The sequence below is a fragment of the Arvicanthis niloticus genome, chromosome 24 (genome assembly GCF_011762505.2).
Source record: "Arvicanthis niloticus isolate mArvNil1 chromosome 24, mArvNil1.pat.X, whole genome shotgun sequence".
Lineage (NCBI taxonomy): Eukaryota > Metazoa > Chordata > Mammalia > Rodentia > Muridae > Arvicanthis > Arvicanthis niloticus.
Window position 1 is genome coordinate 24,390,413 of NC_133432.1, and position 26,112 is coordinate 24,416,524.

General features: G+C 47.4%; 1 protein-coding gene across 3 annotated transcripts in view; it reads left to right on the forward strand.

The window, feature by feature from the left end:
- The first annotated feature begins 1,897 nt into the window (after positions 1 to 1,897).
- LOC143437865 (general transcription factor II-I repeat domain-containing protein 2) overlaps positions 1,898 to 26,112 on the forward strand; it is a 33,406-nt gene continuing 9,191 nt past the window's right edge. For 2 of the 3 annotated variants that reach the window (XM_076923076.1, XM_076923078.1), the window contains exons 1-11: positions 1,898 to 2,194; positions 7,542 to 7,733; positions 9,562 to 9,662; positions 10,797 to 10,935; positions 13,208 to 13,324; positions 14,668 to 14,851; positions 15,321 to 15,349; positions 18,558 to 18,612; positions 19,242 to 19,285; positions 21,282 to 21,350; positions 24,477 to 24,533. In XM_076923076.1, the coding sequence (XP_076779191.1) occupies positions 9,567 to 9,662; positions 10,797 to 10,935; positions 13,208 to 13,324; positions 14,668 to 14,851; positions 15,321 to 15,349; positions 18,558 to 18,612; positions 19,242 to 19,285; positions 21,282 to 21,350; positions 24,477 to 24,533 (790 nt within the window). In that variant the 5' untranslated portion in view covers positions 1,898 to 2,194; positions 7,542 to 7,733; positions 9,562 to 9,566. The remainder of the gene's footprint in view (positions 2,195 to 7,541; positions 7,734 to 9,561; positions 9,663 to 10,796; positions 10,936 to 13,207; positions 13,325 to 14,667; positions 14,852 to 15,320; positions 15,350 to 18,557; positions 18,613 to 19,241; positions 19,286 to 21,281; positions 21,351 to 24,476; positions 24,534 to 26,112) is intronic. The other variant, XM_076923077.1, reaches the window with a different exon arrangement.

Below are 26,112 nucleotides of genomic sequence, written 5' to 3' on the forward strand. Positions count from 1 at the left end.
CACCTTTAATCATGCCCTTAGGTCTTGTCTCTAAATCTGATCTCTAAGTCACACCTTTAAGTCACACACCTTTAATGTCACACACCTTTAATCTCACACACCTTTAATGTCACACACCTTTAATCTCACACACCTTTAATGTCACACACCTTTAATCTCACACGCCTTTAATCTCACACACCCAAGGAAAGATCCTGGGTACCTAAACCAAGATGTTATCAGAGTGTGCTCAGCTGTTGTAGGCTATTGTAATACAAATCTCATGTCAGGGTATATGGCTCAAGATGGCTGCAAAGCTGATAGCCGCTTTCTGCTAAAAGTCAGCTCCCAACAAGGTAGGACCTAGCTGGAGGAAGTGGATCACTGGTGATGTAGCCCTAAGTCTGCCTATATTTTCTCTATCCCTTCCTCTTTCCCCTCCATTCTTCTTTCTTCCTTTTCCTTTCTCCTCCTTCTTCCTTCCTCTGCTTCCTGACTATCAGGAAATAAAGCAGGTCCTCCAACACGTGCTCCCATCCCATGGGATCTGAAAACCTCAGGCAGAAACCTGAGACCTTGAGGTAGGGAGGACGAGAAGACGTGGGGATAGGGTGGCCATGCCCTCCTGAGGCTCACCATCTCCCGAGTGGAGATTTCAGGACAGGCGGCTGGTTACACAGACCTCAAGTTCAGAGGAATGGTCTAGACGGAAGACAAGTGAGTCATGGGAATGTTTTCCAGGGCCTTTTTTGTTTTGTTGTTGTTATTCCTTTTGAGACAGGGTTTCTCTGCATAGCTTTGGCGGTCGTGGAACTTGCTCTGTAGACCAGTCTAGCCTTGAACTCAGAGATCCATCTGCCTTTGCCTCCAGAGTGCTGGGATTAATGGCCTGTACCACCACCCAACACAGAAATGTTATTTAATAACCCTGAAGCTAGGTAATGTAAGTCAAGGACTGAGGGCAAGCAGCAAAGAGATTCGAGACAGAAGTAGGGAATGTTGCAGCAATCTGAGAGGGGGAGAAAACGCTTGAGTGGGAGCTAGAACAGTCAACATGCACTGTATCCTAAAAGGCCACATGTCATGAGCCTGATTTTGACATGTCTCAAGAGCAAGTGATTTTCAGGCTGAACCACCACAGGTTGGACCACAGGATCTAGCAATCAGTGACCCACTTGTAACCTGAGAAGAATTTATTGAAATTTATTGTTCAAGAACATGAGCAAATGCAGACTACAGAGGAGGCTGTACCACCTTTCCTGGTATGAGCGAAGTGTTATTTCTCATTCTATTTTGGGATAAGATCTTATTATGTAGCCATGGCTGGCCTCAAACTCGGAGATTTGGCCTATTTTTCGGATGCTAGGACTAAAGGCATGTATCACCACACACCAAGCAACACATCTTTCAAAGTAGTATTTTTAAAGTATTTTTATTTTTTAAAGCGGGTGTGGGTGCCAAGAGGCCAGGGGACTCAGATCCTTTGGAGATGGGAGTTACAGGTACATGTGGCCTGCTTGAAACAAATCCAATTCGGGTCTTCTGAAAGCACGCCACCAGCTCAAAACAGCCGAGCCACCTCTCCATCCCCCTTTCATGTAAATTTTAAAGCAAAGAAATTGAAACAAACCCTCCTCAAGTGGGGCTGGAGAGATGGCTCAGCAGTTAAGAACACTGGCTGCTTTTGCAAGGGGCACAAGATCAGTTTTCCGCATCCACGCCATCTGTTAATTCGGGGTCCAGGGGATATCGTGACCTATTCTGGCCTTCCCGTAGTGCACACACGTAGTGCCTCCATAGGCACGCACGCACGCACGCACAACTAAATTTTTAAAAAAGATATGTGTTATCAAGAAAGGCCATGCACATTCAGGGGAGGCGCGAAGAAACGCGCACGCCACGCACCCCAGCTGGCGACCTCGCGGAAGCCGTCCAGAAGCGCACCGGAAGTGGCCGTCCCCACTGGGGGTGCTTCGGACACGCGCGGGAAGCCGACCTTCCAGGAAGCAAACAAAGACAAAAAATATATATATATAAGAGAAAAAAAATAATAAAAACGACAAAGAGAAAGGGAGCGTAAAAAGGCCGGTGCAGAGGAGGCGCCCTCTGCCCACGCTCCCTCGCCCCCCGTGCTCCGGTCGCCTGCCCAGGGCCGCTGCGCACGCGCAACCCAGGCTTCAGACCCCCGGCGCGGCCCGCACGGCAGGGCCCTCAGGTGAGTATTCCGCCGCCGCATCCCTCACAAGTTCCGCCTCCGGAAGTCCCCCGGGGTAGAGGCAGCTCTCGGGTCGCGAGGCGGAACCTTTAGGCGTCCGGTGGCCAGCTCCGAACTCCATTTTCCGCACCGCGAACAGGCCCTGAAGAGTGGGGGCGGGGTGGGGAAGACGCGCCGTTAGGCGACCTTCGCACGCAGGGCGCGCACCAAAATCTTTATTTTGATTGGTTGTGATGGGAGCGAGGAGGCGGGGAAAACTATGCCGCGTGCGTGCCGGGGTCACGTGCCTCCTGACGTACCTGCGCTGTGTATAGAAACACTTGATTGGTTGGGGAAGAGGCGGGGCCATCGCGGTTGCTTAGCAACGGTGCTCTGTGGCTCCACCTTCGGTGTCGTTTCTGTCCGGTTGGCTCGGATTATGGGGAGCTGCTGGTTTTCGAGGCGGCCAGGGACTTAGGTCTATAAAGAAACCGGAGGAAGAGGCCCAGCTTCCAAAATGTGGCTTGTGTCTGGTCTGGTTGAAAGTACAAGGTGGCCTATGGCCATAGCTCCAAATACAACAATCAAAAAATTTTTCTTTAATTTACTTTAAGACGTTTAAAATTTTTAGTAATTTTAAAATTTAAAGTAGATTTTTAGAAATTAAAATTTGCTATAATAATGTATTTAACCTATTGCGCCTAAAACATTATACTAGCATGTACTTATTCAGCATAAAGAACCAGAAAGGAGCCGGCCGCAGTGGCGCATGGCTTCAGATGGATCTCTCTGAGTTCAAGGACAGCTTATATATAGCAAGTTCCAGGCTTGCTGGGGCTACACAGTGGGACCTTGTCACTAAATAAGTTATAGCAGCTTTATTGAGATACAGGAAAACTCGCCCTTTAAAATATAATGCAAGTCAGAAAAAGAATTCCCTCCAAAGTAAAAGCACAAAACATAACTGAAGCTTAGTGTGGTAAGTCAGTAGTCCAGGGATACTGAGGCAGGAGGATTTCAGAGAGTTACAGGATAAAAGCACACACAGAGAGAGAGAGAGAGAGAGAGAGAGAGAGAGAGAGAGAGAGAGAGAGGAGAGAATATGAGAACAAGACAAAAAAGAAAAAAATGGAGAGGAGGATGCTGAAGAGATGGCATCCTCTTAAGAGCTTGAAGTGGAAGCTGGAAATGGTGTCGTACCCTAGGCATATCTCTGTGAGTTCGAGGCCAGCCTGGTTTACAGAGCAAGTTCTAGCACAGCCAGGACTACACAGTCTCGAAAAATATTTAAAAAAAAAAAAAAAATCTTGTACTGCTCTTACAGAGGACCAAGGTTCAATTCCCAGCACCCATTTGGAAACTCCAAACCACAACCACCCATAAATCCAGTTTCTGGGCATTCAGTACCTTTCCCAGCCTCCTCCATCACCAGGCTTGCACATGGTGCACACACAACCATGGAAGGAAACACTCCTACACGCGCGCACACACACAGACACACACACACACATTTTAATGGAGGAATGCAGGAGTTGACAGAGCACCCCACCACCACCCTCAGGTGTCCTGGCTGCTCCTCTGGGTGGCTGGGCTCGTCAGTGCTTGCTGCCATAACAGTGAAAGTTGGAGAGTGCTTCGAGGTCTTACAGACCTGCTGGCCCTCGCTTGAACATTACAGCCCCAAAGGATATCTTGTTCATCCATTTGAGTTGGCGTCGTTGTGACAGACGTAACAAAGGCAGTGATGCCATCCGAATGTTTTAGTATAAATGCCTCTATTTGTCCAAAGAATCGGAAGTCTCCATTTATACCCCCAAGATGCACAGTGCGTTGGATGCCTCCAAGCATTTTGTTGTTGGTTGGTTGGTTGGTTGGTTGGTTGGTTGATTGATTGGTTGGTTGGTTGGGGTTTTTTTGTTTTGTTTTGTTTTTTGTTTTGTTTTTTGTCTGTGCACGATGATGTCACCTGTCACATAGGCAAGACTGAGACACCCTGATTGTGGTCAACAGCCCAGATGTGCTATAACCAAGAGTTCCAGATTTTTGAAATGTGCTCACAGTAGCGGCTGCTTGTGCTTTGAAGGCAGGAGATCTGCCACGGGGGCAGCATGAAGCAAAAATCAATACGTAAGGGCTGGAGAGATGGCTCGGCAGTTAAGAGCACTGGCTCCTCTTCCAGAGGTCCTGAGTTCAATTCCCAGCAACCACATGGTGGCTCACAGCCATCTGTAATGGGGTCTGATGCTCTTTTCTGGTGTGTCTGAAGACAGAGACAGTGTACTCACATAAAATAAATAAATTCTTTAAAAAAAAAAAATCAATACTTAAGAATATGACCTGCCAGTTCCAGGGAGCTGACTATGCAAACCTCTTCAGTGTATTCTGTAACTCCGCTTATTACAATCCTGTGTTCTCCTTTGGGCCTTGTAGCTGCTTTCAAACATGGTTATTCTTCACTGTAAGTTTTATACAGTTAATTGTTTTCTACAAACCTAATAAGACCTCTTCGTTTATTTAAAACAAAAAACAAAAAAAAAAAAAAAAAAAAAGATGGAGGTGCTGGAGAGTCGGCTCGGCAGTTAAGAGTGCTTGCCCTGGCAGAAGACCAAAGCATACATCTGAGAACCCATATCAAGGGGCTCACAACCCCTTGTAAATCCAGATCCAAGGGATATGAAGCTTTTTCTGGCCTATACAGGCACCTGAGCGCGCACACAGACACACAGAGAGAGAGAGAGAGAGAGAGAGAGGAGAGAGAGAGAGAGAAATATGCACATATAAATAAATAATCTTTTTCAAGTAGAAGACTAAATAAAACATGCTTTGTCTGTTGTGGATGACATCACAGTGTTTATTTCTGTGCGTTGGATGTGGGTATTTATTTTTGGATTCTTGTGGGTGTTTACTGAAAAATAGAATTCCTGGGTCAAGCTTTGTGGGTGTTCTATTTTATTGGTGTTTGTTTATACTTGGGATTGAGCCCAGAATCACTGAGCTACAGCAGCAGACTTATGTTTTGTATTTTATATAGATTTATTTGTTTATTTGTTTATTTATTTATTTAGGTTTTTCAAGACAGGGTTTCTCTGTGTAACAGGCCTGGCTGTCCTGGGACTCGCACTGTAGACCAGACTGGCATCAGTCTCACAGAGATCTAACTGCCTCTGCCTCCCGAGTGCTTGAGATTAAAGGTGTGTGTCAGCATCACTTGGCTATGATTTATTTATTTTTATTTTATGTGTGTTGGTGTTCTGCCTCCCTGTATGTCCCTGTACCACATGCATGCAGTGCCACCCAGGAGTGGCCAGAAGAGGGCACCAAGTCTCCTGGAACCAGATCCAGATGGTTGTGCATTGCCTTCTGGGTTCTGAGAACTGAAACTAGGTAAATTGAAACTTAGAAGAGCAGCAGGCAGGCGCTCATAACCACTGAGCCTTGGCTGCAGCCCCCAACTTATCAATGTTCTTTTGAGACAAGATCTCCCTAAGGTATTCATCCTATCTGGTCTTAACCTCTAGAACTGCTGGGAGTCCAAGGTTAGACCATCATGCATAAATTATTTATTTTCAAGACAGTCTTGGTATGTAGTAGCCCAGGTTGTCCTTGCTGGCCATCTCCCTTAGTGCTAAGATTATAGATGGTTGACTGATATGCCCAGATTTGTTTGTTTGTTTGTTTGTTTGTTTGTTTGTTTGTTTTTCCGTTTATTGTCATACCTGGGCTTTTGTGTGGTAGGTTAGTTGGTTGGTTTTTTTTTTTGTTGTTTTCTTTTTTTCCTTTTCTTTTCTTTGTTGGGGGGGGTTGGTTTTTTGAGGCAGGGTTTCTCTGTATAGCCTTGGCTGTCCTGGAACTCACTCTGTAGCCCAGGCTAGCCTGGAACTCAGAAATCTGCCTGCCTCTGCCTCCCAAGTGCTGGGATTAAAGGCATGCGCCACCACTGCCTGGCTTGTTGTTATCTGAGACAGAGTTCTCTGTATAGCTTTGGCTATCCTGGCACTCAGTCTGCAGACCAGGCTGGCCTGTCTCTGCCTCCTCTGGAGTGCTGGGACTGAAGACGTGGGCCACTACCCCACCCCCACCCACTGGTTCATCACACCTGGTTTTAGCTGGAGGCATGGTGAAGACAGAGGGCTAAAGGGCTTTGTTCCAGCTCCGAGAATGTCATGTAGTGGTCATAAAAACACTAGACCAGAAACCGAGGTGATGGTGAGTGGCTTATTAAAAAGGCAATGAAGATAGCTCAAAGGAATTTGTCTTCTTGGCCGGAGACCATAAAATAACCTGCTAGCTCCTGGCTACACATGCAGCATCTCAGGCCGCTGCGGTTCACAAGGATTTTTGGTCTTCCCTCACAGACACTGGGCCCTGCCATTGCAGAAGGCATCCAGAGGCAGACGGGAGGTGGGATCACACATCAGATAGCCTGCATATTAGAGATTTATATTACAGTTCATAACAGTAGCAAAATTACAGTTATGTACTAGCAAAGAAATAATTTTATTCACCACAGCATGAGGAACTGTATTGAAGGGTTGCATCATTAGGAAGGCTGAGAACACTGAGCTAAACTGAAGAGTGGATATGTGTTCTAGTAAAACTTTACTTTGTTTTATTTTGACTTTTTTTTTTTAATTATTGTTGAAAACCACACTAGCCCCACGTTGAGCGCCAAAAAATGTTGAGGCCTAAGCTGGAGTACCTGTTCAGGCGCCAAAAATGTTGCTGCCCTCTCCACTCCACACTTGGCGGCCACTGTTTCCCGGCCCAAGCTGCCCCTCCGGTCTGCGGGTCAGGGTTCAGCAAGAAAGAGCGTGAGGATGGACTCAGAATGGAGACCAGACAGAGTGTGATTCAATCCCGTTTATTCTTCAGTCTCTCTTCCTAGTCCAAGTCCCAAGTCTTGAGTTCCTAGTCCCTAGTTCCTAGTTGTACTCATTGAAGTGTCTAATTCTCTGTTACTCCAAATTGTTCTGAGTTGTACTGTTCTAATTGTTCTGAACTCTCCTGTCTGCCTCTTGCCTTTTATATGTCTCACTTCTAAGCCATACCTTTAGCTCAGGCCTTTAAGTCATGCCATTAGGTCTTGTCTCTAAATCTGATCTCTAAGTCACACCTTTAATCTCACAGAACCCAAGGTATCTAAACCAAGATTATCAGAGTGTGCTCAGCTGTTGTAGGCTATTGTAATCCAAGTCTCATGTCAGGGTATATGGCTCAAGATGGCTGCAAAGCTGATAGCTGCTTTCTGCTAAAAGTCGGCTCCCAACAATTATTATTATTGAGATAGAGTCTCACTGTAGCCCAGGCTAGGCTTGAACTCTGTAATCTACTATGACCTTGGCTTCTGACCCCTGTTTCCCTTTCTTAGGTGCTGGGATTCCAAGAGTGCACTACCTGTTTGTTTGTTTTCCATGTTAAGGATGGAATCCAGACTCCAAGCACGCTAGCCAAGAGTGCTCTAGCAACCCAGCCACAGCCCAGCCCTGTAAACTTCAGTTAAGGAACAGTTAATTACTATATAAAACCTGTGATCTAGTTGAATGTTGCTGGTCCTTTACATGTGAGTACAAAAGGCCCTGGGGGATGATATTCTGTGGGCTCACTTATAACCTGACGTGGTTAGTTTCACTGGGTTTGGTGGTACCTGTCTTTAATCCCGGCCCTCAGCAAGCTGAGGCAGGGGGATGATGAATTTGAGACTAATTTGGGCTATAGCATAATGAGACCTTTTCTCAAAAGCAATAATAAAAGTAGTCATGGGGCTGGAGCGATGGCTCAGTGATTAGAGCTCTTACTGTTCCTGCAGAGGACCTGAGTTCTGGTCCCAGCATCCATGTGAGGTGGTTCAGAACCACATTAACTCCTGCTTCCGGGGATCTGAGATTCTCCTCTGGTCTCTGGGGGCACCCCCTCTCACACACACTTTCGTACACACACACACACTTTAAAAAAAAAAAAACTGGCAGCCAGATGTGGTGGCATCTACCTGCAGTCCCAGCACTTGAGAGGTGGAGACAGAAGGAGCAGGAATTCAGCTTGTGTAGCGAGTTCAAGGACAGTCTGAACCACATGAGACCTTGTCTGGAGAGATAGGACAACAGTCTTCAAAGTTATCCTCTGACTTCCATATGTGTCCTCTGGTGTTTGTGCCCATACACAAATGCAAAACAAATTATTGCATTTTATTAAAAAGCAGTTTTTAAAGAATCTTATTTATTGACGTATTTATTTAATGTATGCATGCTCTATCTGCATCGGAGCAGAGGGCATCGGATCCCATTACAGATGGTTGTGAACTACCATGCGGTTGCTGGGAATGGAACTCAGGACCTCTAGCAAGAGAAACCAGTGCTCTTAACCACTGAGAAATCTCACTAGTCCCAATAAAAGCAATTTTAAGAAAGAAAAGTTTCAACCGGGCAGCGGTGGAGCACGTCTTTAATTCCAGCACTTCCGGAGGCAGAGACAGGAGGATCTCTAAGTTCGAGGCCAGCCTGGTCTACAGAGTTAGTTTCAGGACAGCCAGGGCTACACAGAGAAACCTTAAGGAAGGAAGGAAGGAAGGAAGGAAGGAAGGAAGGAAGGGAGGGAGGGAGGGAGAGAGGGAGGGAGGATTTTCCTGCCTCCTGTGTTGGTACATAGAGTATACAAATAGAGCATAGTAAACGGGACACCATTGGTTCTTTATTCCTGCGTGATGTAGAATTGGTGCCAACCAGCCCCTCCCATGATGCCCGTCATTTCTTTCTTGTCGAAGGCCAAAGTTTTGGCGCGTGTCTTATTTTCTCAGCAGTTGGAAAACTGAGGAAGGAGGGTCAGAGGGTCAGAAATTCAAAGTCATCCTTGGATTCATAGTTCACTGTCAGCGTGGTGGGCTGATAAGACCCCTTTGCAAAACAAAACAAAAATGTTCATGTGTGACGGCACGTTCTTTAATCCCAATACTCAGCATGCAGAAGTGGGTAGATCTTTATTTTAAGGTCTGCTTGAGTTCCAGGTCAGCCAGGAACTATATTATGAGACTTGTCTTTTAAAAAAAAAAAATGCAACACTCTTCTCTGAAGAGCTTCCTGGTCCACCATGATGGGAGCAGCCCAGCCCACACCTTCCCGCCTCCACACACCTTGCTTCTCGGCTGTGGGAGCTGCAGGTGAGGTAGGGTCTGGGTATCATACAAGGACTACCTGATGCCTTCAGTGTCCTAAGGGCATCTTACATCCCAAAGCTTCTGGCATCTCCATCCGGCACCAGCCTAGGACCCTCCATTCACTGTCATCACGAGCTCATCATGATGACAATCCAGAGCTGTCATCCTCCTGAGCTGTCATCATGTGATCACAAGAACACTGAGGGTTCCCACCACTCACCTCCTTGTTTCTCCTTTACAGGAAGAATGGCCCAAGTAGCAGTGTCCACCCAGCCAATTGGGGATGAGGCCTCAGACAGCAGGATGGTGGTAACATTCCTCATGTCTGCCCTGGAGTCCATGGTGAGACTCTGTGGCCCCGAAGATATCTCAGATTGTTGCTGACCTGAAGGATGGTAGCACACTTCAGGGTCACTTCTTTGTACCCCCCTTGTGTCTGCATGAGGGTGTCCTTCAGTGCAGTGTGGTGGTATACACCTGGAAACCCCAGCACTATGGGAGGTAGATAAAGAGAGTCAGGGGTTCAAGGTCACCAGGGGCATAAGTAAGGGTTGTTTTGATGTTTTTACCTGTATGTGGTGGATGTGACCTGTGCATTCCATAGAATGCACCGGGAGATTCGAGGACCACTTTTGGGAAGCTGGTGTTCTCTAGCCATCACGTGAATCCTGGGGATCAAACTCAGGTCGTAACATACGACCTGATATCCACTGGGACACCTTGCCAGTGTAACATAGTGAGTTCACGGCAGTATGAGACACGTGAGACCCTAAAAAAGAAGAAAGCTAGACATACCTGCCCTAAAAGACACGGAATGGGATGGATCCATTGCTGCATTTAACAAGCACTTACAATGTGCCTCCTACACCCAGGCCCCTTCCAGACACTGGGGTACAACACACGAGGGCAGATCAGGCCCCCTCACAGGTCTTCTATCCTGTGTGTATTTCTGTAGGTAAATTTAGTAACCAGAAAGCAGGGCCAGTAAGATGGCTCAGCAGGTGGAGGAGCTGGACACCAACCCTGACATTCTGAATTCAGGTCCTGGGACCTACAGAGTAGAAGGAGAGAACTAACACTTACAAGTTGTTCTCTGACACACACACACATGTGCATACACACCATCTAATATGATTACTCACAATAATAAAATAAAAAATATAAAAAGATGTTTAAGAGAGAGTGAGTGACTCTTTTGGGGGTCTGAGATAAAGTCTCTTAGTTGTCCCCCACTTTTTTGCCTAGTTTTTAAAGGCAGCTTCTCATCCAGCCCACGATGATCTTGAACATGCTATATAACAGAGGCTCTCACCCCCTGCCCCCTCCCGCCTCCAGAGCACGGGGATCCCAGGCGTGAGCCATCTTTCTTGTCCTTCATTTTTCCTTCTTTCCCTCCAGCAGGGCTCCTAAGCTGACCTAACCAACTCTAGGCCGGCGTGTAGAACCCACCCTTGTCGTTTTGCATTTCCGTTTCAGTGTAAAGAGCTGGCCAAGTCCAAGGCCGAGGTGGCCTGCATCGCTGTGTATGAGACGGATGTGTTCGTGGTAGGGACGGAGCGAGGCTGTGCCTTTGTCAACGCCAGACAGGATCTCCAGAAAGACTTTGCACAGCACTGTAGGTGGCCAGTGTTGTACCCTGTCATCGTCCCTGGTGCTGTCTGTCTGTCTGTCTGGTTGGTTGGTTTGTATATTTGGGATTGAATTTAGCACCTCACACATGCTAGGCAAATACTCCACCTCTGAACTGTATCCCCACTTTTATTCTCATATTTCATTTTATAATTATTTTTTGAGACAGGGTCTCACTGTGTGGCCCTAGTGGGCCTGAGATTTGCTGTGTAGACCAGGTTGGCCTTAAACTTACAGAGATCTTGCTCTCCCTGCCTCCTGAGTGCTGGGCTTAAAGTCTTGCACTACCTTACCTGACTTAATCATATTGATTTTTTATTCTTCATTCTGACATCATGTGTATTGTGTTTATTGACTTTTTAAAAAGATTTATTTTATGTATGTACACTGTAGCTGTCTTCAGACACACCAAAATTGAGCATCAGATCCCTTTGCAGATGGTTGTGAGCCACCATGTGGTTGCTGGGAATTGAACTCAGGACCTCTGGGAGAGCAGTCAGTGCTCTCAACCTCTGAGCCATCTCTACAGTTCCCCGTTTTTTTTTTTTTTTTTTTTTTTTTTTTTTTTTTTTAGGAAGATTTACTTTCATTTTTATTTGTGTGTGACTCGTGTGTATGGGGGGAGGGGTGTCTGTACATGTGAGTGCAGATGCCCAGAGTCCAGAAGAAGAATCAGGTCCTCTGGGCCTGGACGTACAGGCAGTTCAAAGCTGTATCATATGGGTGCTGAGAACTAAAACCCAGCCCTCTGGGAGAGCAGTTTATGCTCTCAACTCTCTGTGATCTGGTCTCTTTTTCTTTTTTGTTTTTCTTTTTGATTTTTGTTCTTTTGTTTTTTGTTTTCTTTCTTTCTTTCTTTCTTTCTTTCTTTCTTTCTTTCTTTCTTTCTTTCTTTCTTTTTTTTCGAGACAGGGTTTCTCTGTATAGCCCTGGCTGTCCTGGAACTCACTCTGTAGACCAGGCTGGCCTCAAACTCAGAAATCCGCCTGCCTCTGCCTCCCAAGTGCTGGGATTAAAGGCGTGGGCCACCACCACCCGGCTGTGTTCTGGTTTCTATGTTGAATTATTGTTGTAGTAGTTTCGTTATTGGTAGCTAATGTTAACAGCTTAAGGGAGGAGGAGTTTGTTTTTGGGTTCTGGGGAGATGACAACACTTGAGAATGTGGGGAGACTCAGGGCCACCTGTGGGTCTAGCTCCAGAGAGATCTGTCACCTCTGGCCTCTGTGGGCACTCACTTCATAGACAACGTGTGCACACACCGCACGTACACACAAAGCCGTGCATACTCACGGTTAAAAATAGTAAATCTTAAAAGGCATGGCTCATGTTTCACTGGGCCTGTGCACTGTTCACGGCTGGTGGGGAGGCAGGAGCATGTGGGAGGGGAGGATGCGCTGCTTGCCTCAGACTGGAAGCAAGCGGAGACTCAAGAATGGAATGGAAGCCAGTGTCACCTTCAGAGGCCATCCAGTGACCTACTTCCTCCAACAAGACCCCATTCACAGCTTTTCCCAGTGTCACAGATCAGGGCCACCACAGGACCAAGGCTTCAATATTCCTGACACTCATGGCACTTTTTTCTTAAAGGTTTCTGTTTGGTTTGGGGGTTTGTTTGTTGTTTGTTTCCTAGAACTCACTCTGTAGACCAGGCTGGTCTCCCAAGGACTGGGGTTACAAGTGCGAGCGCTCACCCTGGTCTATGGGTAGCTGTAGCTCTATTTCAGGGATGATGACCATGCTTGACCCTAGTCATCATATAATCCTGCTATTCTCGCAGGGCTGGAGAGATGCCAGTGGTTAGGGGTTTGCTGTGCCTATAGGGGACCCAAGTTCGGCTCCTAGCACCCACATCAGGTAGATAGGAACTCTGGTAACTCCAGTACCAAGGGATCTGATGTCCTCTCTGGTCTCCAAGGGCACTCTCCCCACACACATACACGGTATGTGTAGCATACACATATACAGCTCATTCACATCACACACACATAAATCTTCAAACAAACAGCAAACAAACCTCTGATCTCGGGGCTGAGGGATACGGCTGAATCAGTAGAGTGGTTACCTAGAATGTCTGTAGCCCTGGCTTCCACCCTTAGATAAACAGACAAACAAAAATGCCCTCTTTATTCCTTTACATAAAGTGTTGGTTTATGATTGTCCCCTTTCCCCTCCTTTTCCTCTCAGTACAAGAAATACAGGTGAGGGGACGGGGCAGAAAGAATGCCTGATCTGACCCATGCTCATTCTTTGCTTGCAGGCCAGGGGGAAGGCCTGCCTGAAGAGAAGCCACTGTGTCTGGAAAATGGGGCAGCCTGCCCTGGAGAAGCCCAGCTACTCAGGAGAGCAGTGCAGGACCATTTCTGCCTTTGTTACCGTGAGTCCCTGTGGAGCACAGGCACCCATGAGTGTGTGTGTGTGTGTGTGTGTGTGTGTGTGTGTGTGTACACATGCATGTGCTTATGTGTGAGTATGTATGTGATATGTGGTGTGTATATATGTGTGTGCATGTGTGTGACGTGGTATATGGTGTATGTATATGAGATGTGTGTGAGTATGTATATATGGTATGTGTTGTATGTGTATGGGGTGTATGATGCAGAATGTGGTGTGTGTGTATGGGATGTGTGTGTGTGTGTGCGCCCATGTATGTGTGTGAGTGTATATGATATGGGATGTGTATGTGTGTGCGCCCATGTGTGTGTGTGAGTGTATATGATCTGGTATGTAGTGTGTGTGTGCATGTGTGTATGTGATGTGATGTGTGTGTGTGTGTGTGTGTGTGTGTGAGGTGTACTTGTGCTTATGGCACACATGGAGGTCACAGAACAACTTGTAAGAAGTTGGTTTTCCCCTTCCATTGTAGGTTCAGGAAATTGATTGAAGTCAGGTCACCATGCTCACACACTTTTGTGTGTGTGTGTGAATTAAACATATATTATCTCTCTTTCTGTGTGTGTGTATATGTGTGTGTGTGTGTGTGTGTATATATATATATATATATATATATATATATATATATATCATACATTATCTCTCTTTCTGTGTGTGTGTGTGTGACTGTGTGTCTGTATGTATAATTGTGGTTTACAGGCTATGATCCAGCTAATTCAACAATGACTGTCTTCTGACAGAAAGGTCAAGGATCTGGTAGTTGTTCAGACCACAGGGCTGGATGTCTTAGCTAGTCTTCTTCAGTCTACATTGCAATTCCAAAGAAGTAGGTTCTAGTATCAGTGAAGAAATGCCCCAGCAGCAGGACAGATGAACTTGCTGGTGAGAGCGAGGGCAAGCAGGCGACATGCCAAAGCTTCCTTTTTCCATGCCCTTTCATGTGGGCCACTACATGAAGCTGTGGCTCAGATTTAGGTGGGTCTTTATCTCACCTCAAATGATCCAACCAAGAAAATTCTTCACAGATGTGCACAGCTGCTTGGGTCAGAGTTGATTCCTGATGCAGTCATGTTGACCACCAATGTCAGCCATCACAAGAGGGATAGAGCCATCATGGCAGGGGAGACACAGCAATGGGCAAAGAAGGGGCGGGGCCAGGAGCAGGAGGCTGGCTGGTCACATCGCAGCCACACTCAGGAAGTGGAACATACTTCGTGGTCTTCATGTGTGTTCCAGCTGCATGTCCCTGTGTCTGTTACACTAGATGAAGCTGACTGATGGTAAGTTCTGAGAGTGTCATTTACTATCTCTTACCTCCTGTCCTAGGGAAAGCACTGGGGACAACAGCCATGGTCCCTGTCCCCTATGAACAAATGCTTCAGGATCGGGCAGCTGTGGTGGTTCAGGGCCTTCCGGAAGGCCTGGCCTTCCAGCACCCTGACAGTTACAGCCTTGCGACCCTGAAGTCGATTCTGGAGAACAGAGCAGGGATCTCATTCGTCATAAAGAGGTAATCTGCTCCATAGCTTCTGACAGCTCAGTTAGAGACAAGCTGGTGAGAGCCAAGCATGGCGGCACAAGACTGCATTCCCAGTACCGGGAGACTGAGGCAGGAGAATCACTGCAAGTTTGAGGCAAGCCCAAGTTACAGTGAGTTCAAGGACAGCCTAGAATATATACCAAAACCTTTTCTTTTAAAACAAAACAAAACAAACAAAAAAAAAAAAAAGGAAGAAGAAAAGGGAGGAAGGGAGGGAGGGAGGGAAGTAAGGAGGGAAGAAGACAGAGAAAGAGAAGGGGGGATGTGAAATTATCATGGTCTGGGGCCACAGCTGAAGTGGCTGAAGTAGATCACTCACCTGGCATGCACCAGGCCCTGGGTTCTATGGCCAGCATGGCTAGAAAGTAAAAGTGTTGTTCACTGTGTGTGACCGCTCTGCTTGTGCTCATGTTGGGTAACAGTGTTGGTTTTTTTGCAGACCTTTCCTAGGTGCAGAGAGCCAGCTGGGTAAGTAGTGGGTTCTGATCCTCAGTGGCTGCCCAGAACCACCAAAGCCCGTCCACCGTCATCATGATAGTGATGTGTGCCTTAATACACGCCTCCATTTTACCACATAGATGAGGCAACCTGAGCTGGGGGTGGTGCAGCTTGATAGTAATCTCTTACCTTTAGGATTGCCCAGTGAGGGGCTAAGGGTGTGTGTTCGATAGTATAGCACCTGCCTAGAATCCCCCAGTAAATGATCCGGAGTACTGCTAAGTGGTAGAGCGCCTGCTTAGATCCATTAGTGAGGTTCTAGACATGTGGGTCAGTTCAGTTAGAGAGAACTTGTCCAGTATTCCCCTAGTGAGAGACTCAAGGCATAGGTTCAATGGTAGAGCCCCTGCCTAGAATCCTCCAGTGAGGGGTTGGGATGTGGCTCAGTGGTAGAGCCCTTGCCTAGAATCCCCCAGTGAGGGGTTGGGGGCGTGGCTCAGTGGTAGAGCCCCTGCCTAGAATCCCCCAGTGAGGGGCTGGGGGCGTGACTCAGTGGTAGAGCACCTGCCTAGAATCCTCCAGTGAGGGGCTGGGGGCGTGGCTCAGTGGTAGAGCCCCTGCCTAGAATCCCCCAGTGAGGGGCTGGGGGCGTGACTCAGTGGTAGAGCACCTGCCTAGAATCCCCCAGTGAGGGGCTGGGGGTGTGGTTTAGTGGTAGAGCACCTGCCTAGAAACTTTGAGTGATGGGCCGTGGGCGCGGCTTTATGGGAAAATGCCTGTATAACATGCATGGGCCCCTAGGTTCTCTCATCAACCCTACAAAGGAGGAGGGGAGGGAACAAATACCTATGGCATAGTGACACTAAAGGGCTAGGCAGATGTCCTGAACAGGAAGACAACAGTCAGAGACTCCTGACAGCCCAGGCTGGGGAGACTCTGTAGTGTCAGCCACCTGGTCTTCCAGAGGCGTGTGGGGATGCAGGGAGTCAACTGGCAGTCTCTGAGTACCAGCTCTGCAAGGGCCAGAGGTTGCTGGCTTTGAGGGTTGTAGGATTCATTCCTGTGTCTCTGAGACTCAGGTCGAGGAGAAGGAATAATTCTGCTTAGGAAAAAGTCAGGAAAATGGTGGTGCTCTTAGGATGTCAGAGTCATCCCCAAATTTAGCACGGGGCTTCTAAGAAGAGCTGGCTTAGGAAGCTCCACAGCCATGTGGCCCTCAGGATAAGCAGAGACGCACTGGGGTAGTGGCCCACTGTTGTAGAACCTGCCCTGGACATGCAGAGGCAAGAGGTTCAGGAGGTAAGGCTAGCCTGAACACATACCAAATTCAAGACAGCCAAGGAGACATAGAGAAACCATGTTTAAAAAAAAATAAAAAATGAACAGTAACAACACCACCACAACAAAAGAATAAAGGGGGTGCCGTGATAGACAGCACAAGTAGAAGATGGGGTTGCAGAGGTTGGACCTGTGTGCTCCCATCGCTATGTACCTAAGCCAATATGATCCCCTTCCAGGCCTGGGGGGGGGGGTCTTTCTCAGGTCCTTGTCCTCTAGCTTCTGGTAGAGGACAGAGTTGAAGTCTAGTGTGGAGGTGCACACTGTCATCCCAGCTCTTGAGAGGTTGAGGCAGGAAGGTTGAAAGTTCAAGACCAGCCTGGGCTACCTAGCAAAACCTTGTCTCAAAAAAAAAAAAAAATCCAAAGAAAAGACCGGAGAGATGCTCCAGCAGTTACTAACTCTTGACCAGGGCTCAGTTCCCAGCACCACACAGCAGCCCATGGGATCCATACCTGCTCCTGGCTTTCAGGGGCAGCAGGCACCCATGAGATATGCATACATTTAAGCACTGGCACATATATATAAAAAGTTAAAATAAACAAGCCTTTTTAAAAATCCAGAGAAAAATCTATACTTTGATGGTCGAATGATAGGTGACCAGAGACGACTGTCATCCCAGAAGAATTTCTATTTTCTTAACCAAATAATAGTCACCCACAGTGGCAGCCATTTAGTGCTTCCGTGGTGACAGTGTTCCAGTATTCCTCAGCCTATGTGGGATGTCTGGCCTGGAACTCCAAAGGCTCTGGATGTCAGATCCCTTCTATGCAATGGAAAATACAGAGGAATTCTGAGTGAGGCCTAAGCTCACTCTGTGTGCCTTAATCCAATCTAGCCCACTTTGAAAATCCCACGACAGGCAAGAGTGGTAAATGTTAGACGGGCCAGCATGGTAGCCAAAGGCTGTCATTCCAGTGCTGGGGAGGCTGAGGCAGGAGAATAACAGGTTGGAGGCCTGTGGGGGCCATAGAATAAGCTCCAAGCCAGCCGATGAGATGACATTGAAAACAACCACAAGGGTTGGGGGAGCTCAGTGGTAGAACACTTGTCTAGTTTATGCAAGGCCCTGCCCCCGGTCCAGCCCTCAGCACCAAATACAGCTTAAAAATAATAATTTAGAGGCCAGGCGGTGGTGGCGCAGGCCTTTAACCCCAGCACTCGGGAGGCAGAGGCAGGTGGATTTCTAAATCTGAGGTCTGCCTGCTCTACAGAGAGAGTTCCAGGACAGCCAGGGCTACACAGAGAAACCCTGTCTTGAAAATAAGGAGGAGGAGGAGGAGGAGGAGGAGGAAATAAATTCCTGCATGTTGGAGGTGGGGGCGGGACGATCCTACATTTGGTGCTGAGGATTGAACCAGGGGCAGGTCATCTTCAGCTACCTATCTCAGGCCAGCCCGAGGTACCTATCTTATAAAACAAAACCAACAAAAAAACAAAACCCAAAAGGTAATGTCATATTGTTTACAGAATAATGACACAGAAAGCCTCTGTATGTCCAGGACATTGGGTGTTTGTTTGTTTGTGTGTTTGTTTGAGACTCACTTCAGCCTGTGCTGGGGACCTGGGGTTGGGAACCACTGGATGTGGAGGGTCTGCTACTCACCATCACTGTTTCTATGAAGTGACTTTAGTGACTCACTCAGGTGACCCAGCTGGTGATTGGCCAGGCTGGGTCCTCACCTACATTTCAGGCACTGTCTGCCCATTTTCAGGGTAGCCCACCAGCTGCTGAAATAAGCAGAGCTGGTTTTGACCGGCCTCCTCCCCGGCTAGCTTTTCTGTGATGGCCTTGAGTTGAGAATTCTCTTTCCTCTGTTTGCTTTCAATGGTGTCCTTGAATGTGAGTCGTGTTCCACAATGCTGAGAGACTAACGTGCACCTTTCTGTTCCTGCACAGCTGGTCTTGGGATGGTGACAGATGCCGAGAGGCCAGCAGTACCACCAAATGACAGGTAAAAAAAAAAAAAAAAAAAAAAAAAGTAATAAATTGGTAATTAATAAAAGCATAGTATGAATAATAATAAACCAGGATCCATGAGTGACAGAATGTGATCTCAAGATACAGAGGGGAGGCAAGAGGACTGGGAGTTCAAGGCCATCCTTGGCTACACAGTGAGCATGAGGACATCCCACAGGACACCTTGTGTCAAAAAGACAGAAGGAAGGGGGATGGCTAATGAGGGTTAGAGAAATGGCTCTTCCAGAAGATTCTAGTATGGTTCCCAGCACCCATGTCAGGCAGTTTACACCTACCTGTAAATAAGTTACAGGGGGTCCCTAACCTCCATAGGCACCAAGACACACATGGTATACATGTCTACGTGCAACCAAACACTTGACACATTAAAAAAGTTCCCGACCCTATTTATTTATTTAGTGTTTTTTGTTTTGTTTTGTTTTGTTTTTCGAGACAGGGTTTTTCTGTGTAGCCCTGGCTGTCCTGGAACTCACTCTGTAGACCAGGCTGGCCTCGAACTCAGAAATCCACCTGCCTCTGCCTCCCAAATGCTGGGATAATAGCTGTGTGCCATCATGCCCAGCTCCACCCTAATTCTTGACCTGGGTTCCCTTCTCCTTGCAGCTATGGTCCTGTCAGTGTGAAAACTGAGCCCATGGAAGATTCTGGTAGGTAAACCGATGCTTCAACCATCAAATGTTTAGCAGGCTATCATCTGACTGATGTGCTTATAAAGATGACTAAGTATTTAACCATAACTAGGATCATATTTGTAGAATGCTAGGTAAGTACTGCTTATCTGAAATGCTTGGTCCCAGCATTTCACTGGTCCCTGAGATGGCTCAGCAGGTAAGGACACTGGCCGAATGACCTGAATTCAAGCCCCAGGATCTACATCCTGAAAGAGGAGAACCAACTCCCACAAGCTGCCCTCTGCCCTCCACACACCGCCCGCCATGGCGTGCGTATACGCATGCATACACCACACACAGAAAAATGAGTGAGGGGCAGGATGGCTAAGCCATTACGAGTACTTCCTGTTCATGCAGGGGACCTGGGTTTGGTTCCTGCACCCACATGGTGGCTCACAACCATGTGTAACTCCAGTTCCAGGGAGGCAGGGCACCACTTGAAATAAAAATAAATCAAAAGAAAAAATTTAGATAAAATAAATAAAGTTTGACTCCAAAAGCATCTTCAGGTTTGAAATTTGTCAGATTTGGGATTTTTTTTTTCCGAGGCAGAGTCTGGCTATACAACACAGGTTTAAAATGTGAGATTACAGGGCTGGAGGGGTGGCTCAGTGATTAAGAGCACTGGCTGCACCGGGCGGTGGTAGCGCACACCTTTAATCCCAGCACTTGGGAGGCAGAGGCAGGCAGATTTCTGAGTTCTAGGCCAGCCTGGTCTACAGAGTGAGTTCCAGGACAGCCAGGGCTATACAGAGAAACCCTGTCTCAAAAAACAAACAAACAAACAAACAAACAAAAAAAGCACTGCCTGCTCTTCCAGAGGTCCTGAGTTCAATTCCCCCATACCCACATGATGGCTCACAGTGGCTCTCTTCTGGTGTGCAGACATACACATGCATTAAAAAAAACCACCCACTTATGTAAATACACACACACACACACACACACACACACACACACATATATGTGGGATTACATGTGTGAGCCACTACGTGTGTACACATCTGTGTGTACTGAGGCCAGAATAAGACATTGGGTGACTTCCTCTGTCACTCCAGCTCTCCATGGATACAGAGTCTCTCCTTAAACCTGAGACTCATGTTTTTTGTGGTCTAGACTGGAAGCCTTGGAAACCCAGCAATCCTCCTGCCTCTGTTCCATTTGGAGCTGGGGTTACAAGTGTGTGGGGGACACCTGGCTCACTTTGTGGGTGCTGGGTCATGAACTTAAGCCTTCATGACAGCATAACACACCCTCTTAGCCACTTGCTCATATCTCCAGCCCCCACAAAGCTCAGGGGTGTTTGGTTTTTAAGTCCGCTGACCATCCAAGACACAAGCCAAAGACACCGAGACTGGAGAAGCACCGTCTCAGCGCTAACCAGGAAAGAGTTGAGGGTTGAGAGCCACCATGTTGGGACTGAGATGCATCCTCCACGGCTTAGTTCTGCTGAGTCGCGACACCTGGCTCATTGCTTCCCCTTGGCTTTGTTTCTCCAACACTGTCACTCCACTTTGGTCTTGCATGGTCCCCACAGGGCTGTTGTTAACAATGTTTCCCAGGGATGCACTGGAAGGTAGTGGGGCCTTTGAGAGTTGGAGGGAAATCTTCAGGTCACTGACACATGTCCCTGCAGACTGGCCTCCAGTTTACTGTTAATTAGCCAAAGAGGAGTTGATTTTTAAGACTCAGTTCTTAAGACGAGGCCCTTGCCAGCCTGGAACGTGCCATGCAGATGAGGCTGGCCTTGAACTCACAGAGACCCACTTGCCTCAGTCTCTGACATGCTTGAGGTAAAGGCATGCTTCATCACACCCTGCTTCAAAGGGGGATCTTGAACAGTTGATTCGTCTGCTTCTACCTCCTGCATGCTGGGATGACAGGCTTGTGCCACCATTCACACCAAACAAGATGTTCAGTCAGCTGGCTGTGCTTACCTGACCCCTAACTGTGGTCTCTGTTGCCCTCGCAGGCACTTCACCAAAGACAGCAGCCGTGCTAATCAAGACAGAGTCAGAAGATCCTAATTACAATGTGCAAGGTAATGTGGTTCCGGTTCCCTCACAAGCAGAGTGGTAATCACTCATCCAAGAGCTGATAAATAGGGGCCAAGGAGACAGTAGAATGGCCGAGTGGGGAAGAACACTTGCTGAGCAAGCATGAGGACCTGAGTTCAGGTCCCAGCACCCACAGAAAAAGCTTGCCACGACTGCAGGTTGGCACTGGTGGGACCAGAGACAGAAGGGTCTCTGGGGCTTGCTGACCTAGCTCCTGTCCCCAGGATCCAGATATGGTTGCAAGGGGTGGAATAAGACACTGGATATCCTCCTCCAGCCTGTGCACGTGCACACAGACACTGCACCTACACACATGTATGAATATACCACACACATATATGAATATTCCACACACACCACATGAAACCAGAGCTACAAATGTATGTGTGCTGACCTAAACTAGCAAGCTGCCTTTCGAAATACATGATGAATGGAATTCATCTTAAATACAGTGGGGGCATTTGTGGGGCACACCTGTAATCTCAGCCCGCAGAAAGTAAAAGCAGAAGAATCTCAAGTTCATGGTCATCCCTGACTTCTGTCTTGGTCATTGTTCTATTGCTGTGAAGAGACACTGTGACCATGGCAACACTTATAAAGGAAAGCATTCAGTTGGGACAGGCTTACAGTTCAGAGGCTCATTAGTCCATTGTTGTCATGACAGGAAGCGTGGCGTGACACAGGCAAATATGATGCTGGAGAGGTACACACAGATCCACGGCAGCACGAATCAAGAGTGACACTGGCTCCTTTGAGCTTCTGAAACCTCAAAGCCCATCCCACCCCATGACACGTTCTCCAAGGCCACGCCCACTCCAACAAGGCCACACCTCCAATAATGACTCCCAATGGGTCTGTGGAGGCCATTTTCATTCAAACCACCATAACTATCTAGAAAATTCGAGTCTGGGCTACATGAGACCCTATCTCAAAAATTAAGAAACCCAGGCTGAAGAGATGGCTCAGTGGTTAAGAGTACTGGATGCTCTTCCCGAGGACCTGAGTTCAATTCCCAGCAACCACATGGTGGCTCACAATTGTTTGTAACTCCAGTTGCAGGGGATCCAACATCCTCCTGCAAACATACATGCAGGCAAAACACCAACTGCCATGAAATTAAAATTATATATATATATATATATATATATATATATATATATATATATATATATGTTTTTAAAAATTAAGAAAAGCTTCTCAAAGTGTCATCCTGCATACAGTCCTGGATCGATGAGGCAATGCAGTTTATTTTATTGAGCCAAGCCAGCGGTTTGTAGAGGACCAAATTCAGCTGATTAAAGATGCGCCAAACCTCGCAGAAAAGACTTCAAGGGCTAGAAAGATGGTTCAGTGGTAAAGAGCACTGTCTACTCTTCCAGAGGTCCTGGGTTCAATTCCCAGCACCGACATGGCAGCTCACGACTGTCTATAACGGTATCTGCTTCCCTTTTCTGGGAAAAGGTAGATATACCTGCCGACAAAACTTCCATATACATTGTCTTAGGGTTTCTATTGCTGCATCAAAACACCATGACTAAAAAGCAAGTTGGGGAGGAAAGGGTTTATTTGGCTTACATTTCTACATTGCTGTTCATCACTCAAGGAAGTCAGGACTGGAACTCAAAAGCAGGGCAGGAACCTAGAGCAGGAGCTGATGCAGGGGCCATGGAAGGGTGCTGCTTACTGGCTTGCTCCTCATGCCTTGCTCAGCCTGCTTTCTTAGAGAACCTAGGACCATCAGCCCACGGATGGCACCACCCACAGTGGGCTGGGCCCTCCCCTGTCAACCACTAATTGAGAAAATGCCTTACAGCTGGATCTCATGGAGGCATTTCTTAAATGGAAACTCTTTCTCTGGTGACTCTAGCTTGTGTCAGGTTGACATAAAACCAGCCAGTACATACATTAAACAAACGAACGAATGTAGAAGATTGCCGTGGCCACAGCCACAGGATTGTTGTAATGGGATCCATTGGCTTCCGTGTGACACTCATCCGTATCCTTATTCCTATAACTAGCACTGCTGTGGTGGCTGAGCACATCCCCCGCCATCCTGGGCACTACTGACCAGTGATGTGTGACATCATGAAGTAGTCCTGCCCGTATGCCTTGGGCTCTTTCCTCCCCTCTGCCTAAAAAGCTTGCCATTCCTAAATTAAGGTAATTCCAAGATGCACATTTTTTTCCATAACAATGACAAAAATAGAGCACTTCTAAGAGGACCCGTGAGTAATGTGCCTGCCCCCAAACATCCGCCACACCCTCATAGTCTAAGGAAAGAACCAACGTCCACAACTTGACCTCTGACCTCCTCATATGCGCTGTGGCACGCACCTCCACACATTTGCATACACATAACAGATAAATGAATTTTGGTTTGGTGTTTTGAGACAGGGTTTCTCTGTGTAGCCCCGGCCGTCCTAGAACTCACTCTGTAGACCAGGCTGGCCTTGAACTTGGAGATCTGCCTGCACCTGCCTCCTGAGTACTGGGATTAAAGGCGTGTACCCTCACAGCCCAGCTAAAAACAATTTTTTAGAGATAGAAAACAAAAAGGACTTTGTAGTAGTGCAACTGATTTGGGGTCACCCAGGCTTTGGTAACTCCATTTTTTTTTTTTTTTTTGAAACAGAGTTTTATGTAGCCCAGGCGCGCCCCCAAACTTACTGTGTCCCAGAAGATGATCTTGAGCTCTTGATCGTCCTGCCTTCCCCCCCCCACCCCCAGTGCTGGGGTTGTATGATGCTGGGGCTGCGGATCCCAGGACTTCCTGCAGGATCGCTAAGCTCTCTGCCTACTGAGCCACGTCTCCGTCCTCAACACGCTTCCATTGCAGCCAGTGGCTGCTTTGCTTTATTCTAAACATTTTATTACATTTTAAGTTTACGTATTGATGGGGAAAGGAGGGAACGCCGTGGTACTCGTGTGGAGACCAGAGGACAGTTTTCAGTACTCATTTTCCTCCTTCCATAATACGGGTCCCAGGACTCAAACTCGGGTTTTCAGGCTTAGCTACAAGCGCCTTTACCGGCTGAGCCATCTCCCCAGCCCCAGTGACTTCTGTATGTCGTGTTTGGTGCTGAGCTGTAGCCTGCCTATTCTCCTTTCAGAAAGCCAGCATTCTTCCGCCAGCAGCGACGTCATCGAAATGGAACTACCATCTGAAGGTTAGAAAATGAAGGGCCTCCTCCCCTTATACTGGGGTGGGGGGCGGATAAAGAAGGCAGCCTCCTGGCATGCCTGTCTTAGGAAGCTGCATTAGGGGCTAATGTGCTTTGCGTAAGTGCAGTAAGTGGGAACCCCCACACCAGTGCTCCCACCGTGGCCTTACCACACTAGGTCTTTTTGTTTGCTGGCAGAGGATGTGGGGTAGCCCAGGTTGGAGCTCACCATGTAGCTGCTGGCCTCAGACTTGCAGCGTCCTCTCTGCCTGCACATGTGGGAGGAGGGTGTGGCCCTCCACAGCTGGCCTTTCTGCCCTTTTTGTTTTGGGTTTCTTTGTTTATTTATTTGGTTGTTTGGTTGTTTGGTTTGTTTTTTTTTAGGACAGGGTCTCACTCTTTAGACCAGGCTGGCATCAAACTCACACAGATCTGCCGGCCTCTGCCTCCCAAGTGCTGGGATTAAAGGCCTGTGCAATCACACTCTTTTTTAGAAGACAGGCTTTGAACATAGTTCAGGCTGGCTGGCATCCAAGTTGAAACCCCCTACCTCAGCTTTCTTAGAGCTGGGTATTTAGGATCATGGACCACCATATCCTACCTCTCTCTCTGTGTGTCATTTTTTTTTCCGAGACAGGGTTTCTCTGTGTAGTCCTGGCTGTCCTGATTGATACTTACTCTGTAGACCAGGCTGGCCTCGAATTCAGAAATCCGCCTGCCTCTGCCTCCAAAAGTGTTCATAACAACTGAATCATCTCAGCCAGGCAGGTGGTGCCCTGTGCCTTTAACCCCAGCACTCAGGAGGCATGGACAGGCAGATCTACATAAGTTCAAGGCCAGCCTGGTCTATAGAAGGCATTCCAAGTCAGCCAGGGCTGCACAGAGAAACCCTACCTTGAAAAACCAAAACAAGTGAGTCACCTCTCCAGCAGCCCCTCCCCACCCCATAGTAGTCACTTATGACGTTAAGAAGCACTGTGGAAAACTGCTGCCCAAGTAGAGGACTCAGTGTTGGTGTCCATGACGTAACAGCTCTAGATCGTTTGGTAATAAATATGTGGACGTTTCTGTCTCCCCTCATCCCTTATTGGACAATCCCATGTGAAATCATGATGTTTACTTTTGTGGAGACAAGGTCTGATGTAGCCTAGGCTAGCCATAAACTTCGTTGTGTAGACAGGATAGCTTCTGTCTTCTGATCTTTATACACTGCTAGGGATGGTGTCTGTGCTTGCTGGGCAAGTGCTCTACTGACCGAGCCAGTGCCCCAGGCTGAAATCACACATGAAATCACACATGTGCCTGGTGATTATCTCTTACAAAATTAAATGCACTATGTGTTAGTATGTACAAAACTTATGGAAAATTCCAAGACCAAGGGCTGGAGAGATGGCTCAGCAGTTATGACCACTTGCTGATCTTCCAGAGGTCCTGAGTTCAGTTCCCAGCGCCCACATAGCTGCTTACAACTGTAACTCCAGTTCCAGGAGATCTAACATCTTTTCGTGACCTCCCGTGAATTGCAACCACCTAGTACACATACAAATGTGAGCAAACACTCATATACATAAAATAAAATAAACCT